The sequence below is a fragment of the Streptopelia decaocto genome (genome assembly GCF_964273445.1).
Source record: "Streptopelia decaocto genome assembly, chromosome: 7".
Lineage (NCBI taxonomy): Eukaryota > Metazoa > Chordata > Aves > Columbiformes > Columbidae > Streptopelia > Streptopelia decaocto.
The window spans coordinates 37,681,207-37,698,039 of NC_138661.1; the positions used below are offsets into that span (position 1 = coordinate 37,681,207).

General features: G+C 39.2%; 1 protein-coding gene across 5 annotated transcripts in view; it reads right to left on the reverse strand.

Annotated features, from left to right (window-relative positions):
• The window catches only part of MAP3K9 (mitogen-activated protein kinase kinase kinase 9), a 100,211-nt gene that overhangs the window by 52,812 nt on the left and 30,566 nt on the right, over positions 1-16,833 (reverse strand). For all 5 annotated transcript variants that reach the window (XR_014184708.1, XR_014184709.1, XM_082059313.1 and 2 more), the window contains exons 4-8: positions 10,299-10,447; positions 6,675-6,850; positions 3,970-4,210; positions 2,681-2,803; positions 1,807-1,960 (exon numbers count right to left, since the gene is read on the reverse strand). Coding sequence is in view for 3 of the 5 variants with exons in the window: in XM_082059313.1 (XP_081915439.1) it covers positions 1,807-1,960; positions 2,681-2,803; positions 3,970-4,210; positions 6,675-6,850; positions 10,299-10,447 (843 nt within the window). In the remaining 2 variants the exon portion in view is untranslated. The remainder of the gene's footprint in view (positions 1-1,806; positions 1,961-2,680; positions 2,804-3,969; positions 4,211-6,674; positions 6,851-10,298; positions 10,448-16,833) is intronic.

Genomic DNA, 16,833 nt, shown 5'->3' on the forward strand with positions numbered 1-16,833 from the left:
TTTAAAGACAATTTAGATTTCATCATATATCCTTGAGAATATTCCATAAGATCACAACTGAACTGTCACAACACTAGTCCAACATAAAGCTTCATCCAGTCGCGGTCTCTGCAATCTAGCACAGCAACCTTCTGCTGCTCTGTGTATTCCTGACGTTCAAAGACAAATGCAGAAGGGTGAATAATCACTGCATAATCTTTTCATGACTGCCTTTACTTGATGTTAATTACAGGTCAGCTTGAGAATTTCACTGCGATTCCCACAATGTCATTCTTGCATAAATTTGGAATTACGTCCTGCAGAGAACACATGGAAGGTGATGAAAAAGATGAATCTTCAAGTTCCTTTGATGACATTGTTTTGTAAGCAGCTGGAATAGCAGCACTGCTGCTACCAGAACAATGTCGTGGAGAAGGCTTGAACTGGACTTTACCCTAATTTTTAGCTCCCTACTCTCTAAAATCAGAATTTAAAAGTACTAAAAATAGAAAGCACTTTATCTTTTGAGTCAGTAATATTTACTGTAACTCTGTTCCCTTTAGATAAGTCTGCAGTCTGGCATGATCTCAGCAAGCAGCAGTAGTCCATTGTATGTTAGCTCTACTGCCCTCTCAGCAACATTATCATGTTTCAGAGACTCTGCAAAAAGCCATAGCTGTATCAAGTCTCCCCGGAGAAGGTGATGAACAGAAAACCGAAGGGCTTTATTCCCAGATTACTAAGAATGTGATTTCAATGAATAAGTGTTTTTCTACCAGCTTCAGTGATCTCCTGCCCTTTTATACAATTAATGATCGTAAAATGTGACATCTGTTTTAATTCTGTAGGGTGCTACACTTCCTCTATAGAGCAGGTAAAGCACAGGCAGCAGCTGAAGAAGCTTCCTCCGCATTGTCCTGTTAACATGTCAAGATTGCCTTCGAGGAAGAACATATTTAATGTCATTAGAACACTTAGATCTAGGCTCTCTTGCTAAGGACTGCAATAGTGATAAATTATATAAACATGTTTTCCAGGAATTTCACATCTGAGCACATAATATTAAAGATAAATTCTAACCAGTTATTTTATTTGCCCAGCAAAAAAACATATGGCAAGAGTCAAACTATCACTTTAGCAGAGGAAAAAGTTTCAAGCTCCACTAAAAATCACAACGTGTTCAAATCTCTGAGAAGATCAAAATACTCTCACATTTAAAGCAGCACTTTGGCAATGGTCCATTGGAATCCTGGTATAAATAACTCACACAGACACACCAAAAAAAAGCCACAGAACAAGCATCTATAGAAAAGGGCCAGGTACAACCTGTATTTCTGCAAAAAATCACTTTCAGGGTGTTTTCACTCCAGGTATACATTCTGTTCAAAAGCCTGAAGAAAAAACTTTACCTGGCTCTACAAGATACTTTTAAAATAACAGCATTTAAGACAAGAAAAAACATAGCTGAGAATTGTAAAAGAGATGTATTTTCAGATAAGATATGAAACTACAGGATGCTGAGCCTGAAAATAAAGAAAAGCTACCAGAGAAACAGTTTTGCATAGCTAAAGAGAAGTTCTACTGCCTACAAATACACACAACAAGGTAACAGCAGACAGTGAAAGCATCGGATCAGTGCTGGACCTTTACCAAGGGATTTAATGCAATGCAGTTTTGTAATTGGTTCTGAACCTCTAACATCTCTGGTACAACAAGTAAGTTTGTAAGCAGAGAAGTCCTTGCAAGAGGACAGGCAAATCTCCAGGGAGACAGCTCCTAACCAGTTTTAGAACCTGGAAACCAGTCTGGTTCCAGGTCCTCTCCTACCTGTCTTCTCCTGCACCTAGCTCCTTGTGACAAAGTGAGCTCGGTCCCCAAGTGCGTCCCTTTTTCTTCTGGCCTCTCTTCTCTTCTTCCTCCCCTTCCTCCTTTGGAAGGACTGAGCTTCGTCCCCACGTTTTACTGCTTTCAGCAGGAGTCACTTCACAAGTGGAAAGAACAGTGGAAAATGGGAAAGGAAAACAGACAAATTAAAGAATTGGTTCCACAGCAACATAAAGGTAAAACATAGGCCAGAATGGGAATAGTAATGAAAAACCCATTCAGGTTTTTCCTTCTTTCCCATAATTCTGACCATTTATCAACACAGATCTAACAACTAGATCCCTTCAAAATTAGTAGATAGGCTCCACAGATTTCATCACTGCTTTATCTTTTAGAACCACCAGTTTGATACCAGACACACAGATGTCATGATATTCAATACAAATCTACGTGTTAATTAACATCCCTTTCAGTTCTAATACGTGCTTGTCTGCCTAATTCTGTTTAATTATGGGAACACGTGCCCTTGATTTTCTTTCCTTAATCCACCTCAATAACATTTCACAGATCTATTCTGCAAAATAGTATCTTTTAAAATTAACCCATACACCTAGGGAATGTATTTTCTATACAATCAAACAGCAATATTTTAAGAACTTGGGTAAGTAAGGTCTGGACTTCAAAGGTGATACTCCCCCCTCATCACCAACACACTCCACTTTTCTCTCTAAACACATACATGCAGGGCATAAGGCAAACATTTTAGGAACAACTTTTTTTTTATTTTACAGTCCTGTCCTAGATATGGAATCTTGGCATCTTACCACGCTGACAGACTGCACATTTCCCAAATTGAATACTACATTGAGCTCCTTACACTGTATGGCCCTGAGTCTGGGAATAATGGTAGGACTTGCAGGAGGGCTGGAGCAGCTACTAATCAAGCTTTTCCTTTTATCCATCGTTGGAGAAGCCTGCACAGTGAATTTATGCTGGAAATCTGTTTACCAAAAGAAAAAAATAAGAACAAACGCAGAAAGATATAGTTAAAATTCTCTTTTTAATATAAGAAAAAAGAAATAATAATTTATGGTAACCTTCAAGGAGTGCAATTTAGAGGATCTGTGTTGAAATTAAGTTTTACAACTAATTTTTATCCCTCCATCGTACACACAGTTACTTCAGAACAAATATGTGCACTTGCACTCGCGAAGATATATTTTCTTAGTGTATGTGTGAGATACATACATGTGCACACATAGAACCCCATGAGCTGACTGACATTTATGCCAAAGTATATCACTGTCTAAATTCCTTTCACCTTATCTCTCAGCTTCTTAGCTAAGCAAAACCACCAGCAATAGGTGTTTGCAGACCTAAAGACTAGTTAACATGCACATTTTATCATCATTGCTCTTCTAAACAGCCAAGCTCTCAGAAAACAAAGAACATAGTTTAAGCCATCATCCTAGAGGTAGCAATGAGCCTTGGATGGTTCACAAAACCCATACTTTTGTTCTTTTACAAGTTTGAATCTCTATACAGAATCTTCAGCAGAGATGTTAAGGATTCAATATTTCTGAAAATCACTATCTTCACTCTTACAAATGACTTTCTTGACACCTCACCAATTGTTAACATTTCTTCCATTACATATGGTATTATAGGTCACTTGTGTGTTAATATGAGTTCACACAGGAACTAGCAATGTATTTCTGTAGTCTCACAGCTATCAATGTACTTTTGATAAATTTTAGATTCCTGCATGGAGAAATCCAGTAGATTATGGTTTCTGCTGCGACACTGTGTAAAATATTCCCAGAGCAAGAACCTCCACCATTTTTTATGTACATCCTTTACCAAACTGATCACTTTGAGTATTAACATGTTAAACTGCAACACCAACATTTTTACCATGAACCGTATACAGCCATCGGCTAAAAAGCACAGAACATCTCAAATTTACTTCTGGTCTTCATACTGGGAACTTTGGGGAATGCTAGCCACAAGAGAAGCAAATTTAGTTTTTGATCCCAAAGAGGCATGTTTTTCCCAAAGTACACCCAATACCTTCTAATGCGTAAGTATCAGTACAAATGAGCTACTTAAGCTATAGGTTCACCTGTTCCTCCCACTTCACCTGACACAACCTGACATGTGACCAACCTGAAGGCAGGCTGATGTGATTGCCATCTTTTAACTTGAGCCGACTCCTCTTGAACTTCCCCATGCGTTTCTTCACCCGAGGCTTCTCCTGACACAGCTGGTGGATGATGATGTTGAGTTCCCTTTCCAGGATGTCAATCTCGCGTTCTGCCAGCTCCTGTTCCCGCCTTCGTAGCAACTCCTCATGGTTCTTCTGTTCAACAGCAGCACGAGTCAGCTCTTCTTCCCATGTGCGTAGCTCCTGCAGGGAGATCAGAAAGTAGAAAAGAAAACCTACCTTGAGACCTGTGGGTTAAGATTAACATTACCTATTCTTAAGGTACAGTAGCAGCAACTTGCACTCACAGCACTGCTGGTGCTACTGGTTAAAGGCTCAGCTGAAAGCTGAAAACATTAAACAATCCTGAAGAACTTCTACGCTTGCCATTCAAGGCGCTTCGTATCAGTATTACAATTCAGACACCAGCATTTGTGAGGCCACACCTGGAATCCTGTGTCCAGTTCTGGGCTCCCCATTACAAGAGAGGCACGGACATACTGGAGAGAATGCAACAAAGGAGGATGAAGATGATTAAGGGACTGGAGCATCTGTCCTAGTAGGAAGGGCTGAGAAAGCTGGGACTGTTTATGCTAGCAAAGAGAATGCTTGGATAGGAGGAAGGGGAAATCTTATCAATGCATATAAATCTCTGAAGGGAGGGTGCATAGGGGACGGCACCAGGTTCTCTTCAGTGGTGCCCAGTGACAGGACCAGAGGCAATGGGCACACACTGAAACAGACGAGGTTCCCTCTGAACACCTTGTTACTGTGGGCATGGCTGGGCACTGATGCAAGTTGCCCAGAGAGGCTGTGAAATCTCCCACCTTGGAGATATTCAAAAGCCATGTGAGACACGGTCCTGGACAACTGTCTCTAAATGGTCCTCCTTGAGCAGGGGGGGACGAACTACATGATCTACAGAGGTCCCTTCCAACTTCAACCATTCTGTGATTCTGTATAAAGGCACTGAATCCTAAATTCAGTGTCATGAGAAAAGATGCTGGAATATATGACATGAACATGTTTACAACGGCCACTGGAGCACACCACGCATATGGCAAACCATTTTGCAAGATTTATTAGTAACACTGAAAAGAATTCATCCTTGCTTTCCTGTTCAGTAAGTACCTATGTTACCTTCAGTATTGACTTAAACTGTTTAAAAATAACCTTGCCATCTCGTGCATCATAAAACAGCACAAAGCACAGCTCTAACATAAAAATCAATGAAGAAAACATCATGGGGAGGTCATTCCCATCAGTTTCCACCAAGCATGGATGCTCCTTAGGCATAAAGCAGCATAAGGCAAGGTTTTCAATCTTTCCTTTGTTGACAAAATGAATCAACTGAAATTGTCCTTGAGATCTCAAAAATCTCTTCTCACTGCACTCCTCTCACAAGGACAAAAGAACTCAGAACTGAGAATAATTCTCTCCATCTAGCTAATTCCACTGCATAAGGTGAAAATTGAAGAATTAAAGTTAAACTTCATCTTATCAGATACATTTTAGTTGAGATTTTTTTTTTTTTTTTTAATAACTACATTGTTACCTGTCACATCAATGCAAAGGATTGGTACATTTTACTCATGTGGTAAATAGGATACAAAACTCTCTTTCCTCATTGCTACAGAGGAACACAGTACTCAAAACTTGAGGGCAGTGTAGCTGCTACTGTTTGCTCTTCTGTTTGTCTGTTCAAGTGTCTGATTTTCAAAAAACATTCCAACACAGTTATGCCAAAGGACAACATGGTGCAACAGGGAAATGTCTATTAGATATTTTATTTTTTCGAAAAGGTTCTATAATACGTGAATAGAAATGTTTTAAGTATTGTTTTGGGACTCACCTGCTATGCCCTGAGGTCTTTTTTTCTTTTTCTCTGCCTCCTAAACCCAACTTCTGAGCCCAAATCAGGTTGACTGTTTATTATAACTTTATTTTCAGGCCATGAAGTTAAAAAAATATCATTACTTTACTGATTCTACTGCAGAATTTCATACCTACTTTAAAGACAGTCTCTGTAAAGCCCTTAACATAGATGCAGCAAGCTGTGCTTTCTACAACTATGCTTGAAGAAAACTTCAGCTTTTCTACTTCTACTCTGAGGCTGACGGTCACAATTCTTTTTACTCCTGCTAGCATTTTCATTTTCTACAATTTACCCAGGTGGACTTCAATTATAACAGCTATTGGACCAGTTCCCTGGCCTGCACTCATGTTTATTATGGCCTATCCACTCCAGCTGTGCTCAAAACCCAGAACACACACACCTGACAGAACCAAAGCTGCAATGTTTGCTAGAGTATGGACACTGAAACTGCCCCTCCTGCTTTTACTGTTAACAATTATCATTAGGCTTCTCAATTAAGATGCTAGTAGTGAAATATTGAAGACAACTCATCCTAGCAGTTTGCACAGTGTACAATGGAAGCTCACTACAATATTACAGTAGCAGCTCAGGATGCAGATATTTATCTTACTCATGATTCTACCCTTGTGTGCATCACAACCTGCCATTGATTTGAGGGACTTATTACAGCCTCCTGTAAAGTACATACAAAATTAACTCTGGGGTGCAGTAAATGATGATCCCTGTTTCAGTTATGAAATGGGAAAATTATAATCCAGAGAGCACAAGCGTGGAGTGTCTTTCTCTACTTACCTTTTCTTTGGCTCTGAGCTGATCAAACATCTCTTGGATCTCTTGTTTCCAGTCTTCCTGCAGGGAGTGGAAGGAATCTTTGGGCATTTCAAAGAAACCGGACTCTTGTATGGCAGTGAGATGGTCTAGGATACTGGCAAAGGAAGGTCGTGAGTGCGGGTCAGGGTTCCAGCAATCTAGAATAGGACAAAGAACTGTTAAGCATCTCTCACTACAGAGCTTTGATAGGATGAGTAGTTCTTTACTGATCCCCAGTGGCTAAGAGTGGCATGCACACTGTCTGTGCTACCCCCTCTTTCTCCATTCCCAATTGCATTGACTATTGCCCCATCATAAGCCAAGTATGGAATTCATGCTTATACAATATCCAACATCGCTTAAGATCTTGAACTACCTGGTCTCTAGGTTCTATTGCAACAATGTCACAAGTGAAATACAGGTTTAATAATTTGCAAAAAGTTACATTTTTCAAGCATATATTAAAATCAAATAATTTCCTTAAATATTTTGCTGCAAGGTGTATGTGCTCACAGAGTGGAAATACGAGGCAAGATTCTGGCAAACAGTTCTTTTATCACACTTACACCGCAGTGTTAACAGCCTTACTGCAGAAAGATATCTATCAGAGTTCTTTCTGATGTCAGACTCTGAGTCATACTATGAATCGCTTCCACAGGACTGAAAATTTGCGCTGCAAAGCAGACTGGGCATCATCTGAGTGAAAACAGGAGATTCAAGTAAATAATGACACCAAAGAGACACTTGGGAGTTTTCTTTTTTTTTTAAGTGTTCTTTTTCACTATTTGAGAAAAATCTGTTTGATCGGGGTTTTCTCATTTGCCTTTAAGAGAAACCACAGATAAACAAGCTTTATCAATCTAATGCAATGACTTACCCACATACAGAGCTCTAAAAACGCAGAATTTAAGGTACTCATCTTACCATGAGGCAACTCAACTAGCAATAGTACAAAAAGGTACTTCTTTTACAGTGACATGAATTTAACATCCAAAATTGAAACAGAAATAGAAAATGGTGTGAAGTAACATCTCAAGCTACAAAATAATTAAGAACATATTTTTAGAAAGCCATTAAGTCAAAATGTTTGACTTAACAACACTTCTGAATAGGAAATTCTTACTCATTCAGGCCTCTCTCTTCACCCTGATTTAAACTCCTGTAGAAAGCATCACTTTCTCATTCTATATTGACCTGTGCTTAAACAGGTTCTTGTTCAACAAATATCCTTTTATTCTCTTTAGTACTGCTAGACTCCTGCATGCCAATATTTGAGAAGAATCGAAAAAACTTAGCATTTAAACATATACCTAGGGAATACAGCTTTTATGCATGAATGGAAGAAAGTAACACACGGGTCTCAATATGCTCATATTAATTATTATTGCTCTAAATGGTCACTGGATTACACACATTATTGCAGCACGAGGCAAGAGTTGAAAAATGTTCTAAATTTTCCTAGACCTTACAGCTACAAAAAAGGAACCATTCTTTTTGGTGATGCCCTAAAAGACATTCATTCATTCATCAGTTTCACGGACCAAAATACACTAAGGAGCAGCTGTAATTAAAAATAAGTAACACTTCACAAAATCTGTGCAGCTGCTGAGGCTTCATTTGCAGGTCTTTCCTTTGATTTTAGCATTACTGAGATTTTGCATTTGGGAGCTTTGGTTTCAAAACTGCTGGTACCAAGATGCTGGTATTTAAGCATCTGATCAGGTTCCATAAACTGGAACAAATTTGTGTTTATGGATTTCACACTGCTTCTCTTATCAAAATAGAGAACTGAGGATGTTAAGGAGTGCTCGGAAGGCTCCCTGCTGCTGACCAATTAGGAGCAATGGGTGATACAGCTGGACTGTCAGTGCCATAATCCCTGCCTCTTTACCTCAGGTTTTAAGCATGGCAAAGCAAACATGACCAAAAGTAAAACAAAATGCCAGAGCCAGCCAAATGCATGAATGAGTGAACAGGATAACTATGCAGGTGGCCCATGGCTTCTATTTTCCCATGCCTAGATCTGCCCTAATTTGCACTAATGAGGACAGTTGTAACATACAAGTCCTTTCTGTGAAGAGGGAACGTTCAGCTTTGTTGTCCCAGTGAAGACCACCAGGGCAGTAATTCAAAAGTAAAAGCAGCATTAGGGGAACAAGAGTTCACCCAAGATGGGAAACAGCCTGTCTGAAAAACAGTTTCGGCCAAGGGGCAGAAAGTAACTGTTTTCTTGTTTTCTTCTTCCCCCTGCTCATGGAGAAGCCAAGCGTCCCAAAACCCTGTAGGTGCTCACCCCTGCATTGCTGGGTTCAAGCACAGGCCATATGCCTCTGTCTGACTTCCCCAACAGAGGGCATTATTTTCAACCCCAACAGCAAATACCTCACATTTAAGAAAGCCAAGGTCCTCATTTTAGAGAACCTCATCAAAATAAACTGCTTCAGCAGGACACTGAGCTGGTAGTTCCATTAACTCTTTCATCTGCAGTTTCTTGCTTTACTCTGCTTCCAAGCTACTATACCTGCAACTCTGATGCTGTTTAGCATCCATAGGATATTTTTTTTTAGCACAGCAGTACGTAAAATTTTCTACTTTAACTTAACTGAAGGCTGTAAGCTACAGAAAAGACCAAAGAAATCCAAAGATACACTAAAAGCAGAGAAATCCATCAGAAACATTTTCTTGGATGAATCAAATTCCTTTCTCGGGGCTAAAAATATCACCAGAGGCCACAAAATGTCAGTTCTATGTTCAGACTCATTCTTTGGTCACTAAGGCTACAAAAACATGTTTGATTTCTTTTACCTCAGATTTTCTTTTTGCCAGATAGGCACAAAAATGTTTATGACATATAAACACCTGGAAATCCTTGTGAATAGGAGCACTGAATAAAACACTTAAAGGTACTGTTGTGAGAGAGGGAGGGAAGAAGAACTGAAGCTCTGGAGATATGGGAGTAGTTACAATAGCCAGCAGAGCAGGTCACACAGGTGCACCTCAAAAGCTACCCCACAGAATCCTTTTTAATAGCTACAACAGCTCTGATGACAAACTCCTATATTTCTTTCCCCTGTATATAGCCCACCTTGGATATGAACTACCTCCACACACAAAGCAGAAAATCACATCATTCTGACTGAAAATTTGTGTTGTTTTCAAATGTCAAAGCCGTATTTAAACCCTCTCTCCAAAATGTCAGTAGGATAAAGTTTCACTCATTCTGACGCTGCCTAGCAAGATGTTGAAGCTGTGAATTTCAAAACAAGTTGAAGACTTCAAACTAGACCAAAATATGTGAAGTTTTAGTGTTGGTGAGTCTTCACTACTAGAAAACAAGCAGCTAGATAATGACAGCAATAGCCTCCATTTTCCTATACAGCCAGATAATAGAAAATGACAGGGAAATTTCTTTCACCTACTACTCTTGCAGTTGAGTAACAGTCACAGCACACTAACAGCCAAGCCTAGCTCCCATAACAGCTTGCACCATTGAATAACGCCATGTGAGAAATCTGTGCTCTTAGGTATCAAAGCCAACGCAAGGAGGCAACGCTCAACAGCACTCCAGAGACAGCACAAACCGTACTTGCACCACAGCTGGCTTACCTTCCATGAGTTTGGCAAAAGGCTCTGGACAGGTGGAAGGGATTGGAAGAGCAAGTTTATTCATGGCAACACCGTATGCTACTGCAAGACCATCAATTCCTCGGAATGGTACTTCTCCTGTTAGCAGCTCCCAAAGCAGCACACCGTAACTACCAGGAAGAAAACAGAAAAGAGAATAGGCGTTTTACTTAAACACATTGTGCTGAGTTAGCTGAAACTGAAGTAGCTTTCCATGCAGTTAGAATCTTTCCTCCTTCAAAGCTAGCACAGCCTTTTGTTTTGGATTTACTGTGAGAATAATGCAATAATGCTGCTTCTTACCGGGGATAGAGTTAATGCTTTTCTTTCAGTAGCTGTTTTTTTGAGTCAGTATGAAGAGAATGTAAGAACTCACTGACATTTTGGCTCTTGTCAGGGAAACCAAGGACTCCTTCAACTGTCCAGTTGCAAATGCAAATTGGTAGGATGGGGCATGGACCGGACCACACCTAGATTGACATTCAGGTTGATCACTGACATATCCCCACCATTAGCATCATGCTCCATATAAAGTTGCAGCCAGCTTTTCTGGCTAGTTAGTTCAGTTTTACAGCTAGTTTGGTTAGTTCCATTCCAGTTCAGTTTGATGTTAGGTTGGCCTTTCTTTTTTTTTCCCCACTCTCTCACTGTGATTGGATGTTTGAGACCAAAGTGCTCTCCTTTCCAGAACTGGCTGCTTGGCATGACTGGAGTTTTGTGAGGGGTTGCACTGAGTTTCATTTATTTTATATATATTAATAATAATATCCTATTATTACTATGCTGTTGTCTTACTAAACTGTTTTCATCTCAACCCACAAGTTTCTTCCTTCCCTATTGGTTCTCTCCCCTATCCCACTCGTGGGGTGAGGGGACTGAGAAAACAGCAATTGTGGTCTTAGTTGTGGGGTGGGGTTAAACCATGACACACATTCTTTGTTAAGCAACAAGAAAGTACCTGAACCTGTTGAGGTTGAGTGTGGCACACTGGAGAAATCGCAGTTTTCTGGACAAGCTCATCATGGCTACCAAGCTGGACAAGTGCCTTATTTTACCTGCTTTTTTTAGTAAGACTGAAATACAATGCCATTTTCACCTTTTGGTTGGTTGGTTGTCATTAAAAAAAAAAAAATAAGTGAAAAACAGTTGTTCAAAATTAAGTTGTTCTTAAGATATTCTACAAAATATTACCTATGAAGTTAAGGAAATAGTTCCAGGGCTGTTCTCCCTCCAGGTATACAACAAATCCCCATAATGCTCTCTCTGCTTCTAGGAAACCTGAGCCAGAGTTGACTTCTTCATATTTAGTGATCAGATGTTGTTTTCTCCCACTGATCGGAACCCATTTATCATCCACTGTGTTCCATGGTAGCAAGTTCGACAAATTTAATGATGCATTGCCAAAAAAGTACTTCTGTGTGTTTGGAGCTTGTCACTTGAAAATTTTATTTGCTTCCCTGTACTTCTTTTGATACAAGGAAGAGTGAACAGATGTTCCCTATTAGCTTCTTTCACACCATCCATGATTTTACCAGCTCCTACTACATCCTGTCTATATCACCCTCTTTCCAGCCACCAAAATCCTAAACTAACTAAACCCTAATCTAGTTACTCCCCTGAACATTTCATATCCTTCACTGACCTTGACATCATCTGTACCATCTCATTCCATTTTAACATTTTTGTTGGAATGACCAAAATCACCAAGTTTTAAAGATATGGGGAGAGGCACATGATTTCCTGTTTTCTTCTTCATTTCCTTCCTATTAAACTTTAATTTGCCACTTGCCTTACTGACTCCTTACAAATGAGCTAGATTACCCACAATAACTCTAATATCTTTTTACTGAATCGTAATAGGAAGATGTAGAGCCCATCATTGTACATGTGAAATTCTCCCATGGGTACTTACCATTTCATCTATTTTATCATTCAGTACAGTAAAACTGATCCTCAGCTATGTGCAGCAGATGAATTTTTCTCTTCATGAAAAACTCTGTATCAGCCACAAATGTCCTTACCTAACCATTCACTGCTTTTATGATTATGCTGAAGACAAGAATTCCCCATTAAGAAAACTGATTTATTCCTTTAGTAATTAAGAATTGACTAAGCGATGAGAAACAGACTTGTCCTCTTTTCCCACATCAATTTACATTTTTTAAAAAGCTTTTGACAAAAGACTTCATTGAAAGTTTTTTGAAATCCAAAGAGGTATAAGAATTCTTATGACTTGTCCACATACTCTGCAAATCCTTCAAGAATTTTCGTTGTTTCACAAGATATTATTTCATTCTACAAAAGCTGACTCTTTCCCAGATATGCTCATATGTCCACCAGCCCCCCACCCCTTAGTGCTGCTTCTACCATTTGGTAGAACTGAAAATCAGACTTTCTTATCCACAGGATAAGAGAAAGCTCTTTTAAGACCTGTCATCACATTTGCTGCCTTCCATTTCTCCAGTATTAATGCAGCTTTAAGCAAGATTACACACCACAGCTATTAACTCAGCTGGCTCTCCCGTGTTCCTGTAGAAAACTTGAGTGTTTCCATAAATTCCAGTGATTTGTTACTCTTCGTTTGCCTGTGGACAGTACTTCAGTATGAAAAGTCCTCCAGCTCAGCTCTCTTAAGGAGACGTTTTCAGCTTAGAAAGACTCTCTTTGCTCCATTCTAGCAGATACAAATCACAGGTTTTTTTCTGCTATAGCCTTATCTTCTTTGCACTCTTACACCTTGGTCACCTCTGGCCTATATGCTCTCCTGCAGGATTTTCACCTGTGTTTAATTTGAAAGCAATTTATTTGTTTTTATGCTTTTCACAAGACTCTCCTCAAAACCCTTTGATCTTGAGTGTTTTATCTTCAACTTGCTAGGACTTAAGTCCATGACTGCTCTTCTTTATTTGGATATAGGTTCAACTTTCTGAAAGACATCTTCCAGTAGTCTCTTCTACATCATCTTCTTCATTCAATTAAAGACTCCTCTATGCATTTGCTCTGAGCTTTAACTTAGTGTCCTTAAACAATATCCATGCTGCATGTTCCCTTCATTGTTTTTACCCAAAATTTCTATATTTTGTCATTAATCTCCTTGAGATTAAACAGTACTGTCATGGACTGATTTTTCTTAACTGCTCCTGCCAAGATATTGAATCTAAGTATACATATTTTAACCATGGTCATTATGTACTATTTTGAAGGCCTCCTAAGCACACCTGAAGAACAAATGAAAAAGTGCTTCTCCTCCTAAAAGCTCCCTGAATAGCTGTTCCATGAAATGACTGCTAAAAGATTAATCTCTTCTTGATTTAAAGCAACAATTGCCTACCCATTTGAGAGTAATCAAAATTTTCATTATCACAACCTGTACTCTTGCAACCTCCTCCCTTACTCTCTACCCAAAGTCTTTAATTGTAACTGCTACCACCTTAGTTGGACAGTCTTAATACCACTTTCCCTATTTATATATGGAATATCTGTCACTAGAGATTCCACCATTAATACTGGACTGAATATACATTTGACCTGTCTAAATCTGATTGAATGTTGATGTTACTCTTCAGTTTGGGTGCAAGTGTTGATAACAAAAAGTAGGAAAAACTACCAAAGAGTTGTGTTATTACTTTACCACTAGTGGCATTTGAACAACAATCATCCCAAGTGATTAAACAGCAGGAGAGATGCTGAACAGTGTTTCCACTAACTCTCAAGCAGGGAAGTGAGGATTACAAAGGAAAAAGCCAGAGTCAGAAGAGAGGTATACAAAAAAGGCATAGGAAGAAAGAATCAAGGCCCTCTCCTCATTCTCAACAGGGAAGCAGAAAAACTTGTCAAGGTCATTTATTTTTTCTGCACGCAGTAGTAATTTTTGGACTTTAATTACGACACAAACCATATGATACAGACCATGAGTCCAAGTCAACTGACACTTGTATGAATAATTAACCATCTCCCAGTGATCCAGTAATCCCTTAAGCCATTTAACATCAGGTTCAATCCTACACATTGGATTTTCAGGGAGAGGCAGGCTGGAGGTCTGCAGGATTTCACATGTGATTTTGCCACCTCCCTCATAAGTCTGTGCACTTAAGAAAAAAAAACACTAATTTCTTCTCACTGTTATTGTTCAATGGCATTTCTGCCATGGGTTCCTCTTATTTATCTCACTAGGTTCAGCACTTTCCATGAGAAAGGAACTATCAGGCCAACAAAGAGACCCCAGCAACAACAGAAACTAGAATATTACTTTTGTTAAGAAAAAAGCAGTTCGCATTTTGCACATTGCTGGGCTAGCAGTTGCAGAGATGACATTTCCTGCTTATTTCACAACAGTCAGTTGCGTACACATCTCCCATGCGAGCTTCTACCAGTATTGCTGGTCTACACTTATGTGCCAGGTACTGAAGTCTTGTGCTTCATTTCACAGAGGAGTCTACAGAAGCCTGCAAGCAGTCAGTTGTGGATGGAAGTGCTTGCCAACACTTCATTCAAATTAAATATTCTAATGACTGAAGTTCCTACACCCACCACTGAATGCCTGAAACATCTTGATCTGCTCACCAGATGGTTTTAGGTAGTTCTGATGTTTCATTCCTAAACGAAAATTAAATTCCTAATTATTTCACTGGTCTCAGAATAGATACATCTTAAAAGCATCTAAACTGAGAAATACGGGGAACTCAGATCAAACTTGTATAGTGGCTTTATCTTCTGCATATCAATCATATTGACAACATGACTGTCTTTTAAACAGCACAAGTCAAAAATGAAGTATGTAGCAAACAAGGAATATATTTAAGCAGTTAAAAATGACAGAGAAAGTTGAATTACATGCCTACTAACATTAACTTGCCATACAGTATTGGATAAGCTGCAATACCTGTGCTTCAATTTCACCCCTGTAAAGCCAAAGCAAATACATAACTCTCCTCTCAAACACAAACAGATTTACAGGAACTAACATATTGAAATAAAACTGTAGCTTCTTTGTCCTCTATGCAATGCAAGCACAAGGTTTCTGCTGTACATCTAAAGCTTGTGGGTGCATCACAGCAAAATTCATTGCAACAAATTTTCACTAGCAAAATGTACTAAGTATTGTTATTATCGACACGCTTTGCAGTGGCTCAGATCCCAGTGACAGACACCAGTGTGTGGGAGCATTCCCTAGCCTCATAAGTTCTTTGCCAACTCTTCTTTGGAGTGGGACAAAAACACGGATCGAGTTTTTTAAAGGGTGCTTGATACACGTTTTGAAATGAATTGCATGAAGCCGTTATTTATGATAAGATTGACTCAGGAAATTTCAGTCCTAGCAAGCATCTTCTGCAATGTTATCTTCACCTGTTTGTGCAACAAGAACACAAGTAGAGCAAGATTCTTGTTAAAAGGCTGGGCACCAATTTAGCCAGCAGTATTTCTTTAATAAGCTTTACAAAAAGGGCGTTGAAATAAAAGGGTCTGTGAACATTAGGGATAGAGACAGCCAATTTTGTTGATGCTAGACAGAATAACTGGAAGGTTATCAGGCAAAAAACTCCCTTGACTCCAGTGATTAACCAAGAGGTTGAAGTGGACAAGAAGAGGGGCAAGTCTAATAGGATAAAAAAGTTCACCCTGTTAAGAATTTCAATTTGCATCCTTCGGTGGGGACAGGATTTATTACACATGTCCATGATTGCTTTTGTAAAATCCAGTGCTTACAATCATTGACACACTAGTAATGACCGCACTGGCAAGTAATTGTCCTCTGCATACATGACTCAAACACCATGTTCTTTTCAGCTTATTTAACTATGAATCAAGGTTTTGGCCACCAGAGAGAGAAAGCTTATTCAGAAACAGTATAACAGCTCCGTTGATGGTGACAACCCCATGTTTAAGGAGAAGCACTGAGAGAAACTCTACCTGTTTTCAAGGGAAGACTGGTAACTATAAAAAGAGAAAGTGATGAAGGTATCTTAAAAACATCAATAAATTCTGAAAAACTAGCAATTTAAGTGATCTACAATCATGAAGCAATTTACAGTCCTTGATCAAACTGATATTTTTGCACAGGCATAGAGGCACTTGAGCTACCTTCATGAAAAAAATTAACAACTGACCTATAAGTCTTATCTTTTTTAAAATGAGGTCATACTGGTACAGAACATCTACTGATCTGTTCACATCATGCCTGGATTAGGAAAGTTACAATCACAGTGCATTTGTTTCCTCCTTCCCTTCTCCCTATCCCCCAGGTTACCCTTAAAGGCCTTTCCTGGCACTGTTTCCGAAAATAAATTGAGGTTTGAGCTTGACAAGCTGTATATAAACCAGTACTGTCAACATGTGCACAGAAAAGGTGCAGAGCCTTGAGATTTTCATTTTTGCCAGACTTCAGTCAGAATAAAAGCCTGGGTCTTGCTCAGTTCATCTCAGATTAACTACAGAGGCTACCACATTTAATTACAGAGTCAGAATTTTATCCACACCATTACTGTACAAAATAGAAATTCAGAGACTTATCACAAGG